The sequence below is a fragment of the Pristiophorus japonicus genome (genome assembly GCF_044704955.1).
Source record: "Pristiophorus japonicus isolate sPriJap1 chromosome 24 unlocalized genomic scaffold, sPriJap1.hap1 SUPER_24_unloc_1, whole genome shotgun sequence".
NCBI classification, from domain to species: domain Eukaryota; kingdom Metazoa; phylum Chordata; class Chondrichthyes; family Pristiophoridae; genus Pristiophorus; species Pristiophorus japonicus.
The window spans coordinates 1,436,499-1,454,746 of NW_027250648.1; the positions used below are offsets into that span (position 1 = coordinate 1,436,499).

The 18,248-nt window shown below is 47.7% G+C and overlaps 1 protein-coding gene across 1 annotated transcript in view; it reads left to right on the forward strand.

Annotated features, from left to right (window-relative positions):
- Nucleotides 1–12,215, forward strand: part of pkn1a (protein kinase N1a) — a 229,326-nt gene extending 217,111 nt beyond the window's left edge. The window contains exons 20-22 of the mRNA XM_070869845.1: nt 1,668–1,775; nt 5,993–6,073; nt 11,681–12,215. Of these exons, the coding sequence (XP_070725946.1) occupies nt 1,668–1,775; nt 5,993–6,073; nt 11,681–11,884 (393 nt within the window). The 3' untranslated portion in view covers nt 11,885–12,215. The remainder of the gene's footprint in view (nt 1–1,667; nt 1,776–5,992; nt 6,074–11,680) is intronic.
- Nucleotides 12,216–18,248: the final 6,033 nt, after the last annotated feature.

The following is an 18,248-nucleotide window of genomic DNA, read 5'->3' on the forward strand; positions in this document are numbered from 1 at the left end:
CCCAGGTTGGCACCTCATTTTTAGGTACGCCTGGTGCTGCTCCTGGCATGCTCTTCTACACATTTCATTGAACCAGGGTTGGTCCCCTGGCTCGATGGTAATGGTAGAGTGAGGGATATGCCGGGCCATGAGGTTACAGATTGTGGTGGAATACAATTCTGTTGCTGCTGATGGCCCACCGCGCTGAGTTTTGAGCTGCTAGGTCTGTCCTGAATCTACCCCATTTAGCACGGTGGTAGTGTCACACAACACGAGTATCCTCAGTGTGAAGACAGGACTTCATCTTCATGAGGACAATGCTGTGGTCAGTGCTACCAACGCTGTCATGGACAGATACATCTGTGACAGATAGATTGGTGAGGACGAGGTCAAGTAGGTTTTTCTCTGGTGTTGGTTCTCTCACCACCTGTTGCAGGCCCAGTCTGGCAGCTCTGTCCTTCAAGACTTGGCCAGCTCGGTCAGTAGTGGTGCTACTGAGCCACTCTTGGCGATGGACATTGAAGTCCCTCACCCAGAGTACAATCTGTGCCCCTGTTACCCTCAGTGTTGCTTCCAAGTGGTGTTCAACGTGGAGGAGTACTGATTCATCAGCTGAGGGAGGGCGGTAGGTGGTTATCGGCAGGAGGTTTCCTTGCCCAAGTTTGACTTGATGCCATGAGACTTTGGTGGTGGAAGCAGATTCAATTGTAACTTTCAAAAGGGAACTGGATAAGTACTTGAAGGATGTTGCAGGGCTGTGGGGAAGAGCAGTGTAGTTGGACCAATTGGATCACTCTTTCCAAGAGCCAGCACCATGGGCTGAATGGCCTCCTGTCTATCATTCTATGATTGGGTGATGATAGCCCCCCACCACCACCTCAGGGAACCGAGGGATGGGCAACAAATGCTGGCAGCTGTGTACATCAAGTCAGTCAAAATAGCAGGAATAATGTGAAGCCACCTAACTCTGCCTCACAGTTTTAGATGCTCTCACACATTGTGCATTGATAGTATATTTGCCTTCTCACATACCTACTGGTACCTCACTTACATACTGACAGTTTACAACTCAAGCTCGGGCTCTATTAGGACTGAATAAATTCAGCAACAGTAGAAATAACCTCTTGGGCACCTTGCAGAAGTTTGCCGACTGCTCGGGAATTGCATTGAAGTGTGAATCAGCAGATGGGGCATCGAAAATAATTTATCCTTTTAGTTTAAATATTAAAATAAAGCAATTGTTACAAATTACAATTGAATCTTGTCCAGTTTTTAGCCCAGCAGCCTAAGGTATGCTTTTATCATAGCTGCATGATACGATAATATAAAGAGATGCAAACAACAACTAATAGGCACAAGATTTATTTTATAACAAACATAATAAGCAAATAATAACATGCAATCGTTGGGATAGCCTTATAAATCTTCACTGTTGTGAAGGATGTGAGTTTGGTCGTTTGTCGAATGCGACTGATAAGGAATCAAAGTGTGAATTTGTAACCGAGATCGCTTGTGTGCTGCTGCCCTGCTCACTATCAGCTGCCCTGCTCACTATCAGCCACCTTACACACCAGTGTTTGGCGCATTGTGCAAACACGGGACTTAAATTGAGTAGTTCAAAGGGCATTAAGTCTTAATTTCAACAGAGCTGTGGTTAAAGCACTTTGTTCTCACGGTTTGTTTTGCAGTCACCATTCCCCGGGGATGATGAGGAGGAAGTGTTCGACAGTATCGTCAATGATGAGGTTCGATACCCACGATTCCTCTCTACTGAGGCCATCGCCATAATGAGAAGGGTAAGGGACCGACTTAACTCATCGTCTTGCCTTTAACACAGAAGATGTCCCAAGCCAATCCTTTTCTACATTGAATTTCACCTGTCGTGTATCCGCCAAATCCACCAGTCTGTCCATGTCCTCCTCATTGTTGACTGCACGTGAATAACGACGAGGGTGGAGTTTGCGTAAAGTTTACAGTTGATTCAAAATCCAGCCTTAACATTTCGGACCTCCTCTGGCCCGCTGAGCTTCCGACCTCATAGCTCTCTATTACCAAGACCACCTACCTCGACCAACATCATTTCCCCCACTCCCCCCGCCTCAGCTCGCCTGCTCAAATCCTCATCCATGCCTCGAGGGCTGAGGCAGGGAGTGCCTGGGAGATACATGGCTGGAGGAGTGGCAAGAGGCATGTTCTCGACCAGGATAAAGATTTTAAATGTAATGTGCGGGGGACAGCAAGCTACCATAGGTCAGAGCGGGAAGGGTAATGGGAGAGTGGAATTTATGGTGGAGCAGGATATAGGTAGCAGAATTTGGGGGTCGAGGATGAGTGTCCTTCAATCTGGAAATGGCAACGGCAAGTATGAGGATTTCTGATTATAAAATAAAAACAAAATGCTGGAAACACTCAGCAGGTCAGGCGAGAGAAACAGAGTTTAACGTTTCAGATCAGTGAGCTTTCGTCAGAACTGGTAACGGTTAGAGATGTATCAGGTTTTAAGCAAGTGAGGAGGTAACCAGGAGGGTCGATGAGGGCAGTGCGTATGATATAGTGTGTATGGATTTTAACAAAGCTTTTGATAAGGTCCCACATGGTAGGCTGGTCATGAAGATTAAAGCCCATGGGATCCAGGGCAAAGTGGCAAGTTGGATCCAAAATTGGCTTGGAGGTAGGAAGCAAAGGGTAATGGTTGATGGATGTTTTTGTGACTGGAAGGATGTTTCCAGTGGGGTTCCGCAGGGCTCAGTACTGGGTCCCTTACTTTTTGTGGTATATATCAATGATCTAGATTTGAATATAGGGAGTATGATTAAGAAGTTTGCAGATGACACTAAATTGGCCGTGTGGTTGATAATGAAGAGGAAAGTCATGGGCTGCAGGAGGATATCAATCTACTGGTCAGGTGGGCAGAGCAGTGGCAAATGGAATTTAATTTGGAGAAGTGTGAGGTGTGATGCACTTTGGGAGGGCTAATAAGGAAAGAGTATACACATTAAATGGTAGACCACTTAATAGTGTAGATGAACAAAGGGAACTTGGAGTGCTTGTCCACAGATCCCTGAAAGTAGCAAGCCAGGTGGATAAGGTGGTTAAGAAGACATACAGAATACTTGCCTTTATTGGCCAAGGCATAGAATATAAGAGCAGGGAGGTTATGCTTAAATTGTATAATACTTTGGTTAGGCCACAGCTGGAGTACTGCGTGCAGTTCTGGATGCTGTATTATAGGAAGGACGTGATTGCACTAGAGAGGATGCAGAGGAGATTTTCTAGGATGCTGCCTGGAATGGAAAATCTTAGCTATGAGGACAAATGAGGCTGGGTTTGTTCTCATTGGAACAGAGGAGATTGAGAGGAGACCTCATTGAGGTGTATAAAATTTTGAGGGGCCTGGATATAATGGATGGTAAGGGTCTATTTCCCTTGGCGGAGGGGTCAATTACGAGGGGGCATAGTTTTAAGGTGGTTGGTGGAATATTCAGAGGGGATTTGAGGGGGGGGGGGGCTGCTTCACGCAGAGGGTTGTGGGGGTCTGGAACTCACTGCTGGAAGGGTGATGGATGCAGAAACCCTCACCACATTTAAAAGGTGCTTAAATGGGCACTTGAAGTGCAGTAAGATGCAGGGTTACTGACCTAGAGCTGGTAATTGGGATTCGATTGGATAACCGCTTGTTGACTGACACAGATACGATGGTAAGTACTGCAGGGAATCGAATACAGCCAGGGTGATCTCCTGGACTAGTTTCGATCTCCTGGATGGGTCGAAGAGGAATTTTCCCAGATTTTTTTCCCCAATTGGCCTGGGTTTTTTAATCTTTTTTTGCCTCTCCCAGGAGATCCCATGGCTCCGGTTGGGGTGGAGTGTAGAATGTTTCAGTGTAAGGGTGTCGTAGTTGTGCGGGGCGGACTGTTTGGGCCCCATGCTCTTTGCTTTTCCGTCATTGTTCATTGTTCACAGGCTGCTGACTGAGGGCCATGTGGCTCTTTGTCGGCCGGCGCGGACACGATGGGCCGAAATGGCCTCCTTCTGCGCTATAGATTTCTATGTTTCTAGATGCAGGGAAAGGGGGAGGGGCGGAAAAGACAAAAGGGAAGGTCTGTGATGGGGTGGAAGGCAGGAGAGATTAAATGACAAATGGTGTGATTGTACAAAGCGAAAGGAGATGGTAATGGAACAAGTGAAGAAACCAAAGTTGGGTGTAGAGGAGGTGTGAATGGGAATGGCAGAATCATCATCAGCTGCCGTCCGAAAAACTGGGGCAGAGGTTCTGGTGTGAAACTGTTGAACTCGATGTTGAGTCCAGAAAGCTGTAAAGTGCCTGATCGAAAGATGAGGTGCTGTTCCTCGAGCTTACGTTGAGCTTCATTGGAACAGTGTCGGAGGCCAAGGTGGGAGTAAACTTGAGGTCAACAAACGCTGCCTGACCTGCTGAGTATTTCCAGCATTTTCTGTTTTCATTTCAGATTTCCAGTATCTTGCTTTCCTACGAGGGTTTCTAGTTGCAAATCAAATTCTGTGGGTGAGGCAGAGGATGGGGAAGGTTATGGATGGATTTGTGAAAGTAAGCAGTCTTTGTGATGGAAAGAATGTGAGTTTCAAAGCTTAGCTGAAGTGTAAACAGGCGGGGATTGTAAATGGCCTTTGCTGGGCCGCGGTCAGGGGGCAAAGGTTGTGGTGGAGGTTGAAGATAATGGCTTCGGTATTCCCAGCATTGAGTTGGAGTAAGTTGTCACAGCCAGGATTTGATGTTGGACACAGTCTGACAGCAGAGACAGCTTGAGTGGTCGAGAGCCTGCACCACACAACTCGCCTCCCCTCTCAGTTTCTTTACTGTCGAAGTTTGAAATGATCCACGTACAGCTAGAGTACGACATACAATTCTGGTCACCCGTGCTCCCTGTCAGTGTGTTGGGCCTTGGGCTGTGCGGGCCATTTATAATGCAGTTTTTACATTGGCGATTCAGCTACAGTGGTTCTCTGGAACCCTGCGTGTCTGTGCAGCTTACAGGAAACATTGCTGGTCACTGCATTACAACAAGGATGTGATTGCACTGGAAGAGGGTACCAGGTTGTTGCCAGGACTGGAGAATTTTAGCTTTGAGGAAAGATTGGATAGGCTGGGTTTGTTTTCTTTGGAACAAAGAAGGTTGAGGGGAGATTTAATTGAGGTGTATAAAATTATGAGGGGCCTAGATAGAGTGGATAGGAAGGACCTGTTTTCCTTAGCAGAGGGGTCAACAACCAGGGGGCTTAGATTTAAAGTAATTGGTCGATGGATTTGAGGAGAACTTTTTTTCACCCAGAATGTGGTGGGTGTCTAGCACTCACTGCCTGAAAGGTGGTAGAGGCAGGAACCTCACCACTTTTTAAAAAAATACTTGGATGTGCACCTACAGGGCTACGGACCTAGAGCTGGAAAGTGGGATTAGGCTGAGTAGCTCTTTGTGGGCCGGCGTGGACATGAATGGCCTCCTTCTGTGCCGTAAATGTCTACGATTCTATGATGTGAAAAGTGACTAAGCATGGGGAAGGATATTCATAGGCAGTCCCTCGAAGCGAGGATGACTTGCTTCCATGCCAAAAAGGGATGAGTTCACAGGTGTTTCAATGTTCCAGATCTCGAACTAATATCCCAGATCCCGAACTACATCGTGAAGGGTGGAAGATGTCTGTGCGTGGATTTTTTTAACGTGGGGTGGCCGTTGCACACCAGCCACCACACGGGCTTGACAGAGCCAGGCCTTGGTCCAGTGGCAAGGATTACCCCAGGACGACTGGAGACCAGCTCTGCTGCACGGACCCAGTGCACACATATCGCAGTGTGGGCTGACCCGTGCTGCCCCTGGGCCCTCGGCTCTTCTGGGCCGCGGTCACTTCCATCCACGAACTCTTGCCATTCCTTTGCCCCTCCTGCTGCACCTGCCCGCACTGCAGCGACCTGGCTTCACAGCCAGGTGTAGCACACGTTAAGTGACTCAGTAATGATCAGAGTTTGTTTGATGCCCAGCTGCTGCGGAGGAATCCTGAACGTCGCTTGGGGTCCAGTGAACGGGATGCAGAAGAAGTGAAGAAGCAGCCATTCTTCCGGGTGAGCAAACAGATCATACTGCCCTTCTCGTCCCTCCTGCGCCTGACCTGCTCTTTGTACTCCTTACTGTCTCATTACATTTTATAGTCTTCAAATCAGCCAAAAAACATCTTTTAAATGTCTTTTATTTCTCTACTGGTGATTGCATTGGGCTGGTGGGTAGGAAAATCTCGGCCTGGAACTTGGACCCACTTCCCAGGAGCAGCGACCTCCCTTTGTCCGAGTGCCCCTGATGTTGAAGTGCTGGTAAAATCCAAAAGGTTCTAGCAATGTGAGGCTGTGATGGAAGCGATTGAGCATTGACCGTCTGACCAGAGCCACAGGCCATTACAGAAACAAAGAGCGTTCAGATACAATGCCAGTATATCCCAAACAAAACAATCAATACCAATTCTTCTCTGTACAAAGTCTTGGTCCGTATTGGTGGTATTCATCATGGACCATCAGTGACTTGTCCCTCGGTCCCAATCCCCCCTGAGATGTCTGAATTCCTCTAATTCTGCCCCCTTGAGCATCCCTGATTATAATCGCTCCACCATCGGTGGTCATGCCTTCAGCTGTCTAGGCCCTAAGCTCGCCCAAAAGCATTCCGCATCTCTTAGGAATTAGGAACAGGAGTAGGTCATTGAGCCCCTCGAGCTTGCTCTGCCATTCAATAAGATCATAGCTGATCTGTGACCTAACTCAATATACCTGCCAATGGCCATATCTATCAATCTCAAATTTAAAATGAACAATTGATTGAGCACGAATTGCCGTTTGCGGAAGAGAGTTCCAAACTCCTCCCACCCTTTGTGTGTAGAAATGTTTCCTAAATTCACTCCTGAAAGATCTGGCTCTAATTTTTAGACTCTGTCCCCTGGTCCTCGTCTCCCCAACCAGCGGAAATAGTCTTTCTCTATCTACCCTATCTGTTCCCCTTAACATCCTGCAAACATCAATCAGATCACCCCTTAACCTTCTAAATTCTAGAGAATACAGGCCCAAGTTTCGGCCTCAGTTGCTCCTGATTTTTTGGAGCAACTGGTGTAGAACGGAGTATCTTAGAAATTCAAATTCTCGCCATTTAGTTTGCTCCAGTTCTAGTCAGTTAGAACAGTTTCACTTTGGAAAGAATTTTTTTTTCAATTGGGGGCGTGTCCGGCCACTTACACCTGTTTTCAAAGTTTCGGCAGTGAAAACTTACTCCAAACTAACTTAGAATGGAGTAAGTGAAGATTTTTGTACGCTGGAAAAAACCTTGTCTACACTTTAGAAAATCAGGCGTAGGTTACAAATCAGGCGCAGGGAATGGGCGGGGGGAGGGGGGTGTTTAAAGGGAAGTTTACAAACATTAAACATTTCAGTTTTACAAATAAAGAGCCATCATCAATAATAAATGATAAAAACATCAATAAATCAACCAATAAATCAATCAAAAAAATTAATAATTTTTTTTTTAAATCAATAAATAAAACATTTTCTACTTACTGACTGCAGCACCGGGAGCTCTCCAACAGCATGCTGGGATGCCCCCCCCCCCCCCAGTGTGTATGTTTCAGTGTCTCTATCTGTCTGTCTGTCTGTGTGTGTCTCTCATTCTCTGTCTGTCAGTGTCTGTGTTTCTGACAGCGAGGGGAGGGGGAGGGGAGGGAGGGAGGGATGGGGGGAAAAGAGAAGGGAGAAGGGTGGGAGGGGAGGGAAGGAGGGGGAGGGGAGGGGGGGGGGATGGAGGTCGGGTTGGTTCGGGTGGGGGGGGGGGGGGAGGGAGTTCGGGTCGAGGGAGAGGGAGGTCAGGTCGGGGGGGGGGGGGGAGCGCGGGTCGGGTCCAGTCCGGGGGGTCGGGTCGGTGTCGGGTCCGGTCCGGGCGCGGGGGGGAATGCGGGAGTCGAGTCGGGTCGGGAGGAAGCAGGAGCTGGGCGTGGGAGGAGCCTTATGCACGCAGCCCCAGCGAGGCCATTCGGCCAGGGCTAGGGGCCTGTGTGCTTCGGGCCCCTCCCACACAGTTTTGGGCGCCTGGAGCTACTGCACATGCGTGCCCACTGTAGCGCGCATGTGCAGAGGTCTCGGCACTGTTTTTGGCGCAGGGACCTGGCTTCGCCCCCTACAGCTCGTGCTTCGCCCCCTATAGCTCGTACTGCGCCATGCCCGGCTCAAGAGGACCAGCAGGAAGCCGAAGAATCTGGAAGTTTTTTTTAGGCGCACTTTGTGGCGCGAAAAACAGGCGTCCAGGTCGGCGCGGCCCGAAACTTGGGCCCTACAACCCTAATTTGTGTAATCTCTCCTCGTAATAACCCTTGGAGTCCAGGTATCATTCTGGTAAACCTACGCTGCACTCCCTCCAAGACCAATATATCCTCCCTAAGGTATGGTGCCCAGAACTGCTCACAGTGCTCCAGATGTGGTCTAACCAGGGTTTTGTACAGTTGCAGCATAACTGTATTCTAGTCCTCCAGGAATAAAAGCCAGCATTCTATTAGCTGCTTTGATTTATTTTCTGTACCTGTTCATGACATTTTAGTGATCGATGTACCTGGACCCACAAGTCACTTTAGATCTCCAATGTATGTAGCTTTCCACCATTTAGAAAGTACCCTGTTCTATCCTTTTTAGGTCCAAATTGGAAGACCTCACATTTGCTTACATTGAAAGCCATTTGCCACCGTTTTGCCCATTCACTGAATCTGTCGATATCTCGGTGAAATGTTATACTTCCATCCACGCTACGTACAATGCTGCCTATCTTTGTGTCATCGACAAATTTAGATATGTGACTTTCTATGAAATCATCTCTTCCTGTTTTCCTCCTTTTAAGTTGCTCCTTAAAACTTATCCAAGCTTTTGGTCATCTGCCGTAATATGTCCTCGTGTGGCTCAGTGTCAAATTCTGTTTTGATAACGTACATTAGTGGACTGAGATAATCGGAGGTTACTTTTCCCAATCTCCTGCTTTGCCAAAACTTTGGACAATGGACTCGGGCATGGGCCCAAAAGCTGCCTCTGATGCCTGATCCAAATCGTTTGAGAGTCTGGACAATGAGGCTGTTACGCGCTGTCAACATGTGCTGCCATCAATCAGGCTGATGTAGTAACACTCTTATTGCCACTCTGGCTCACCTCAATGAATTTGGCTGACACCCAGTGATTGGGGCTGGGCCAGGGTCCTGGGGCTTGGAAGTGGGGGTCTGGGCCTAGGGTCTGGAGCTGGAGCTCGGGTGGAGGTTGGGCTAGGGTCCGGGGACTGGGTCCTGGGGCTGGGTCTGAACCCACCCTATCACTATTGTTCAACCAGTATTCTCTTCTGAGCACCGGTGAGGGCGATGGTGCCTCTCTGGAGTGCAGCCAGAGCCAAGTCCAAGGCACTGTGAGTTGCTCAGCTGCACAGGGGGGAGGGATGAAGAATAAAAGAGCTGTAGTGATAGGGGATTCAATAGTTAGGGGAACAGAGAGGCGTTTCTGATGCTCTAGACATGACTCTAGAGTGGTATGGTACCTCCCCGGTGTCAGGGTCAAGGATGTCACAGAGCGGAGGCAGGGCATTCTGGGGGGAGAGGGTGAACAACTAGAGGTCGTGGTCCATATCGGGACCAATGACATAGGTAGAAAGAGGGATGAGGTCCTGCAGGCAGAATTTAGGGAGTTAGGAGAAAAATTCCAGCCACGTGCTAATGAGTACAAGAATAGAAGGATAGAGAGGATGAACACGTGGCTGGAGAGTTGGTGTAGGAGGGAGGGCTTTAAATTCTTGAGGCATTGGGACCGCTTCTGGGGGAGACCTGTACAAACTGGATGGGTTGTACCTCAACAGCATCGGGACCAATATCCTCACGGGGAGTTTTGCTAGTGCTGTTGGGGAGAGTTTGGCAGCCTGAGAACAAATTCAATAGGGAATAAAATAAAGCAGAAATTGAATAGCAAGAATGCAGAAAGTGAATCTGTAAGACCGAGGAAACAAGGGTTAGTAAGTAGTAAGCAAGGAGGTCTTCCTGTGCTAAATGGTATATACTTCAATGCAAGGTGTATAGCGAGTAAGGCGGATGAGCTAAGAGCACAGATACACATTTGGGAGTATGACATTATGGAAACATGGTTGAAGGAGGGGCAGGTTTGGAAGCTCAATATTCCTGGTTATAGGATTTTTAGACAAGACAGAGAGGGTAAAAAGGGATGGGGGGGTGCGGTATTGATTAAAGAAACTATTACAGCGGTGAGGAGGGATGATATGTTCGAGGGATCATCAAATGAGGCCATATAGGTTGAACTGAAAAATAAAAAAGGCGATCACACAGCTGGGTGTGTATTATAGACCCCCTAAACAAGGGGAGGGAGATAGAAGAACAAATATGTAAGCAAATTTCTGTGAAGACCAAAAGCCATAAGACAGGACAGTAATCGGGGATTTCAACTCTCCTAATATTGATTGGGACAAATATAGTGTGAAGGGTATAGAGGGTGCAGAATTCCTAAAATGCATTCAAGAAAACTTTTTTAGTCAGTATTTAACAAGCCCAACATGGGAGGAGGCGGTTCTGGATTTCGTTTTGGGGAAGGTGGAAAGGGTATCAGTGGGAGAGCACTTGGGTGCCAGTGACCATAATTCAGTCAGATTCAAGATAGTTATGGATAAGGACAAGGATAGACCAGGAATAAAAGTCCCAAATTGAGGAAAAGCTAACTTTGCTCAGTGGAGGAGTGATTTGGCCATGGTGGACTGGAAACAGCTACTTGTGGGTAAATCAGTGTCGGAACAGTGGGAGGCATTCAAGGAGATCTGGAGGGTTTAGGCCAAACATGTGCCCTTAAAGAAAAAGGTTGGGAATAACAATTCTAGAGCCCACTGGATGTGAAGGGACTTACAGGGGAGGATAAAGAAAAAAAAGGAAGCTTATGTCATGTACCGACGGCTAAATACTGTAGAATCTCTGGAGGAATATAGAAAGTTCAGAAGGTAAAATTAAAAAGGATATTAGGAATGCTAAGAGAGAGCATGAAAAATTCTTGGTAAGTAAAAGCAAGGAAAATCCAAAGATGTTCTCTAAATATATTAAGAGCAAGAGGATAACTAAGAAAGGGTAGGGCCTGTTAGAGACCATGAGGATAATCTTTGTGTGGAGGCGGAGGATGTTGGTAGGGTTCTTAACGAATACTTGCATCTGTTTTCACAAAGGAAAGGGGCAATACAGATACTGCTATCGAGGAGGAGTGTGATATTCTGGATGAAATAAATATAGTGAGAGAGGAAGTATTAAGGGGTGTAGCAGCTTTGAAAGTAGCTAAGTCCCGAGGCCCGGATGAAATGCATCCCAGGCTGTTGAGTGAAGCAAAAGAGGAAATGGCAGAGGCTTTGACTACCTTTGTATTGCTGACCTAAGTGGGAAGGACGGATCTTTTGCAGAGTATTGGAGTAATGCTTCCTTCGCGTTTGATGGAGCTCCATAATGTCATCAGGTTGGTTGTCAACACATAAAATTCTGAGTTGGTGCGGAAAAATCTTCCAGTTTCCAGGGACTTAATGGTGCTTGTTTAAATATTTCTGTTCAAGTGGTTTTGTCCAAACATTACAAATTTGTTTTACTTTATTTCCCAAGTTGATAGTAATGTTGAAATCTTGATGCCTTCAATTCCCAGGAAATCAATTGGGAAGCCTTACTTGCGAAGAGAATGAAGCCGCCTTTTGTTCCCACCATCAAGGATCGGGAGGATGTCAGCAATTTTGACGAGGAGTTTACAGCCGAAGAAGCGACTCTGACCCCACCACGCGAGCCCCGCATCCTCACCGACAAGGAGCAGATCATGTTCAAGGAGTTTGATTACGTCTCGGAAAATTGTTAATGTTCAACGACTGGTTTGTTCTGCAGCAACCCCAGTCACTGCTTTCATATTTCCAAAACGGTGATCCTTAAAAGCAGCTTATGTTTGTGGAACCAGTGCTCTGAAATGTGATGCAATTCCTCTCTGCCTTTTTAAAAAAAAAAACTTTTATTTATATATATTTTTCATCAATCTTGACTTTTATACTTTTAAAAGCCTTTTCAAATCAAGGTCTTGGAATCAAATTGACCTGCTGTATAAAGACATTCCCCCCACCCCCCCCCTGGTCACAACACACTGGCTTCCTGCTGTTAACCCCCCCCCCCCCAGGTCATGTCACTCTGCCGTACCCCCCACCCCCCCCCGGTCACATCACTCTGCTGTACCTCCCCCCCCCCGGTCACGTCACTGCTGTACCTCCCCCCCGGTCACGTCACTCTGCCGTACCCCCCCCCCCCCGGGTCACGTCACTCTGCCGTACCCCCCCCCCGGTCACGTCACTCTGCCGTACCCCCCACCCCCCCCCGGTCACATCACTCTGCTGTACCTCCCCCCACCCCCCCCCGGTCACGTCACTGCTGTACCCCCCCCCCCCCCCCCGGTCATGTCACTCTGCCGTACCCCCCCCCCCCCCGGTCACATCACTCTGCTGTACCTCCCCCCCCCCCCCCCCCGGTCACGTCACTCTGCCGTACCCCCCCCCCCCCATGGTCACATCACTCTGCCGTACCCCCCCCCCCCCCCCCCCCAGGTCACGTCACTGCTGTACCTCCCCCCCCCCCCCCCAGGTCACGTCACTCTGCCGTACCCCCCCCCCCCATGGTCACATCACTCTGCCGTACCCCCCCCCCCCATGGTCACATCACTCTGCCGTACCCCCCCCCCCCCCCCCCCAGGTCATGTCACTCTGCCGTACCCCCCTCCCCCCCCCCCCCCCCCCCCCCCGGTCACGTCACCCTGCTGTACCCCCCCCCCCCCCCATGGTCACGTCACTCTGCCGTATTCCCCCCCTCCCCCGGTCACGTCACTCTGCCGTACACTCCCCCCTGTCACACTGACCGTGTGGTGACTGCTTATTCCTGACCTGTAATGTCCAAGACAATGAGGCAACATTAATCATGATTAGTGGACCCGCTGATAGTGTTGCTGCCGGGTTCCAGTGCAGGCTGCATTGTTGGACTGTTACAGAGAATTATGTCGAAGGTTTCAGACATTCGTTCCAATGTGAAGAGCTTTGAAGATGAGCAGCGCATAAGTAGCAAGGCAGTGCAATGAGTTCCCATTCTTTCATCTTTTCATTGTTCTGTTTAATTTTCTTGCAGTGCCAGTTAATTGTTCAGACTATCCGTAACGTGGAGGTCCCACTCCCAGTCAGTAATGTCTACAATTGGCCAGATACATGGCCCCCGCACACCTCACAACCTATAACCCACCATGCCCACCGCTCCCCCCTGCACCCCGCAAACCACCACGCCCGCCTCCCCCCACAACCCATCCAATCAAAGTTGAGAGTTTTATTGAAATCGCTTTTGAAATAAATGTGTGATGGAGGTTCAGTCGTGCAGTATGTGGCTGCAGTTCCCTCGCTTCCCCGATCAGCAATCTTGCTGTTGTGATACTGCTGACTTTGTTTACGTATAAAGTTCCAAGCTTAAAACAAAAGTGGGTAACAGATATCAGCACTGCACGTGCTGCCGCACTGAAATATGGCGCCATGGCCTCTTAAATATATGAAATGATCATCAAACCGGAGTTGTGCGGTTGGGTGCCAGGGTTGTTCGCTGTTTCCATAAACCCAGCTGGCTGACCGATGCCCTTGAGGGAAGGAAGCCTGCCGTCCTTACCCGGCCGGGCCTATAGGTGACTCCAGTCCTACAGCAATGTGGCCAAACAAGTTACACAGTTAAGGGCCACAAGAGATGGGCAATAAATGCTGGCCACGACAGGAGGCCCACACCCTGAGAATGATTATATATTAAAAAATACTGCCAGTAGTCTGTGCTCACAGGTCACGTCCAACGTCTCATGAGAGAAGTGAGATGAAGCGTTGCTTCACACTCCCATAGTAACCATTCCGCCTTCGGGATATGCCTCATTCCCCCTGGAATGCTGCTGATGTTACTCCAGGTGGATATTTTTCAAGAATTATTCCAGATGCTACTTTGAAATGAGCCAATGGGTGGTAGCTGGGTATTTTGAAGGATCCCTAATCTCCTCTGTGAATCGTGTGCTGTGATGCTGGTCCCATCAAACCTAAAGCATCCCGTCATTACTCTGTTGGCCGGCCCAGAATGCCCGGAGCTCAAACCCCAGCCAATGAAGAAAAGCCTGGGTTTGAGCAAAGGGCCCAAGGCTGAACATGCTACTGACTGACTGAAGCTCACTCCAAGGGCTCGCTGGCTCATTACCAACAATAACTTTGATTGTTAAGGAAACGTGACTATTTTTTTATTCATAGAAAGGTGTATTTTTTAAGAAAGAAAAATATCTTATTGTTATAAATAACCTTTTTTTTTGTTCCACGTACCATTACCACAGATGTCCATTGTCTGAATAAGATGATTTAGCCCAGTGTGGAGCCTGCTGCCTGTTTATTTAAAGCTTCTCTAGAGCAAGCCTCACAACAAATTAGATATTTAACAACTTGTCTGATTATTCTGCATGGCGTGGTAAGTTGCATCTTTGGCACCCAAGGGCTGTGTATCAGGATCTCAGACCCGTGCCCAAGGGCTGTGTACCAAGATCTCAGACCCGTGCCCAAGGGCTGTGTACCAGGATCTCAGACCTGTGCCCAAGGGGAGCGTACCCTGAATCTCAGACCTGTGCCCAAGGGCTGTGTACCAGGATCTCAGACCCGTGCCCAAGGGGAGCGTACCCTGAATCTCAGACCTGTGCCCAAGGGCTGTGTACCAGGATCTCAGACCCGTGCCCAAGGGGAGCGTACCCTGAATCTCAGACCTGTGCCCAAGGGCTGTGTACCAAGATCACAGGGCTGTGTACCAGGATCTCAGACCTGTGCCCAAGGGCTGTGTACCAGGATCTCAGATCTGTGCCCAAGTGGAGCGTACCCTGAATCTCAGACCTGTGCCCAAGGGCTGTGTACCAAGATCACAGGGCTGTGTACCAGGATCTCAGACCCGTGCCCAAGTGCTGTGTACCAGGATCTCAGACCCGTGCCCAAGGGCTGTGTACCAGGATCTCAGACCCGTGCCCACTTGGGGAATGTCCTGTTCCAGTCTTGGTGTTGGAATATTTTTAGACCCCCACCTATTATTCTATCGAACCAAGTGTACCCCTCAATCAGCTTCCCGCCCATAACTGGGTATCGTTATTTTATATAATAGATATTTATCGTACATCTTCAAAACCCATTGACTACATTCCAACCTGGAACTCATTCCTGTAAATAAATTATTTGAAACCTTTAATTAGATTCCAGCCTTGAACTCTTGAGGATCCCCCCCTCCCCCCCACTGCCCCATATCCCCCCACGCTGCCCCATATCCCCCCCCGCTCCCCCATATCCCCCCCCCACTCCCCCATCATTATCAAATCGGGGTTGGGCGGAACAGAAATTGGTGGTGGGGAGTTACAGTTTGGAATGTATACAAGGGTTTGGGATATTTTGTGTATAGGAGAAAGAGTACCCAGCTAGCAGTGAATACCATGCTGGAATCTAATTGAACAATTTCCATGCTTCATACATAGAATAATGGATACCTGGGAGTGAGTTTGAGACTGGAATTTTATATCGAGTTTGGAGGGTTCTGAGTGAGTTGCAGTCTGGGAGCTAATCAGGGGAGTTGGATGGCTTCTCTACAAGGTCCCTGACACTGAGTAACGCGCTATCTAATAGTTCAGACAGTTTCAAATAACAGAATGGAGATTGGGTTAAAGGCTGTAATCTAATTGAGGGATTGAGGTGGCTGATAATTTGAGACATGAGGTGTGGTACGTGCAGCATGTTTGGGAGGAACAGGTGACTTTGGACCTATGGTGACAAACACTCTGCCCCACTGGGGCTTTCCCTCACCTCACTGTTGTAGACTCATTGATAGAAACATAGAAAATAGGTGCAGGAGTAGGCCATTTGGCCCTTCGAGCCTGCACCACATTCAATATGATCATGGCTGATCATGCAACTTCAGTACCTGCTTTCTCTCCATACCCCTTGATCCCTTTAGCCGTAAGGGCCATATCTAACTCCTTTTTGAATATATCTAATGAACTGGCCTCAACAACTTTCTGTGGTAGAGAATTCCACAGGTTCACCACTCTCTGGGTGAAGAAGTTTCTCCTCATCTCGGTCCTAAATGGCTTACTCCTTATCCTTAGACTGTGATCCCTGTTCTGGATTTCCCCAACATCGGCATCTAACCTGTCCAATCCCGTCTGAATTCTATATGTTTCTATGATCGTTGTGATTGGTCAACAACTCCATTATCGTTGTATCATCGACTCCCAGGATGGCAGAAGGTAAACTAGATGGTACTTTGCCTTTTCCATCCAGCTATTCTGAAGTTCTGATGTACATGAGGCAGAAATCCTCATCGCATTTAAAAAGTACTTGGATGTGCACTTGAAGTGCCGTAACCTACAGGGCTACGGACCCGGAGCTGGAAAGTGGGATTAGGCTGGATGGGTCAAAATGGCCTCCTTCCATGCTGTAAATTTCTATGATTCTACATGTAGGATATATAACTGGGAGTGAACTTTCTCCCTGAATCTTATCAAGGAGTTTGAAATACAATTAGCGAGACCGGCGGTGAGTTCCATGTTTGAAACGAATCAAAAGATTTGGGTGCTTCATATGTAGAATAATGGATCCTGAGAAGCAGGCGACAGACTGTAATTTAATCAATTGGTTGCCATTATTTACTTATAGAATAATGGATGACTGGAAGAGTTACAGGTTCATATCTAATTGATGAGTTCACATGCTTTACATTGAAAGCAAAAAGGAGAGAACTTGCATTTATATAGCACCTTTCACAACTTCAGGACGTCCCTTAGCACTTTACAGCCAATGAAGTACTGTTAAAGTGTAGCCACTGTTGTAATGTAGCGATAACCGGCAGCCAATTAGTGCAGAGTAAAGTCTCAAATAGCAATGAGATAAGTTACCAGAGAATCTGTTTTGGGGGTGTTGGTTGATAGATGTTAACTAGGGCAGCATTTTTAATAAATATATCTATTATATTATAAATGTGTGGCAGCAATAATCCAAAGGCACTGTACCTGCACATGACTCTCAACATAACATTATACATCACAGGAAAGAACAATTGCAAACAAATCTTACGGGATTAAAAAGGAATGTGAAACATCTGTGAAAAATGAAAATCAACAAAAGATGTTTGAACTAAAAAAAGAATCAAAAGTGTAGAATTTCATGGACTGTACTTCTGCCACAATCATGAGGAAATGAAAGCCTGTTTGTAGGCTGAGCTTGCTGGCATTTCCTGAGCATCATGTTGGCAATGTAAAAACGGGCATAACATTGGGCCCCAGGGAAAAACACAACATACACAATCCTCCTGCTTTAAATCCTATTGATGTTATGAAAATTAAAATTGAAGCCATCAAAAATAGATTTATACACATTTCACTCATTATGTTTATAAAAAAAAAAGCACTTGTGGAATCTTTTCTCTTTTCAATATAACAGATTCTGATGCCATTTAAAAAAATCTCCCCCCCGCATTCTTCTCCCCCACTTCTCACCTCTCTGCCTTTCCTCTCTGCATTTCTCCCCCTCTCCCATCTCTCCTGACCCCCTCTCCTACCCTCCCCTCTCCCCTCCTACCCTTTCCCGCCTCCTCGACTCATCCAGATCCAATCCATAATTACAGTTCAGTTCCGGTCCACCAGCTCAGTCCCGACCTGGTCCACCATTTCAGTCCCGATCCGATCCGATCCACCAGGCCTGTTCATCTCTAATCTGATCCTATTCAACAGTTCAGTCCAGGTCAGTTCTGATCCAATCCACCGGGTCAGCTCCGAAGTTCCCTGATCCACAAGTTCTGTGAAATTCAGTTGCAAACTGTTTCGATCCACCTGTTCTGTTTGAATCCATAACTACAGTCCAGTTCAGTTCCAATCCAGTAGTTGTGTGCAGTTTTGATCTGATCCGATCTGTTCCAATGCACCAGTACATAGAATCAGAGAAAATTACAACACAGAAGGAGGCCATTCGGCCCATCGTGCCTGTGCCAATCATAAAAATTACCCAGCCTAATCCCACCTTCCAGCACTAGGTCCGTAGCCCTGTAGGTTACAACTCTTCAAGTGTACACCCAAGTACTTTTTAAATGTGATAAGGGTTTCTGTCTCTATCACCCTTTCAGGCAGTGAGTTCCAGACCCCCACTACCTTCTGGGTGAAG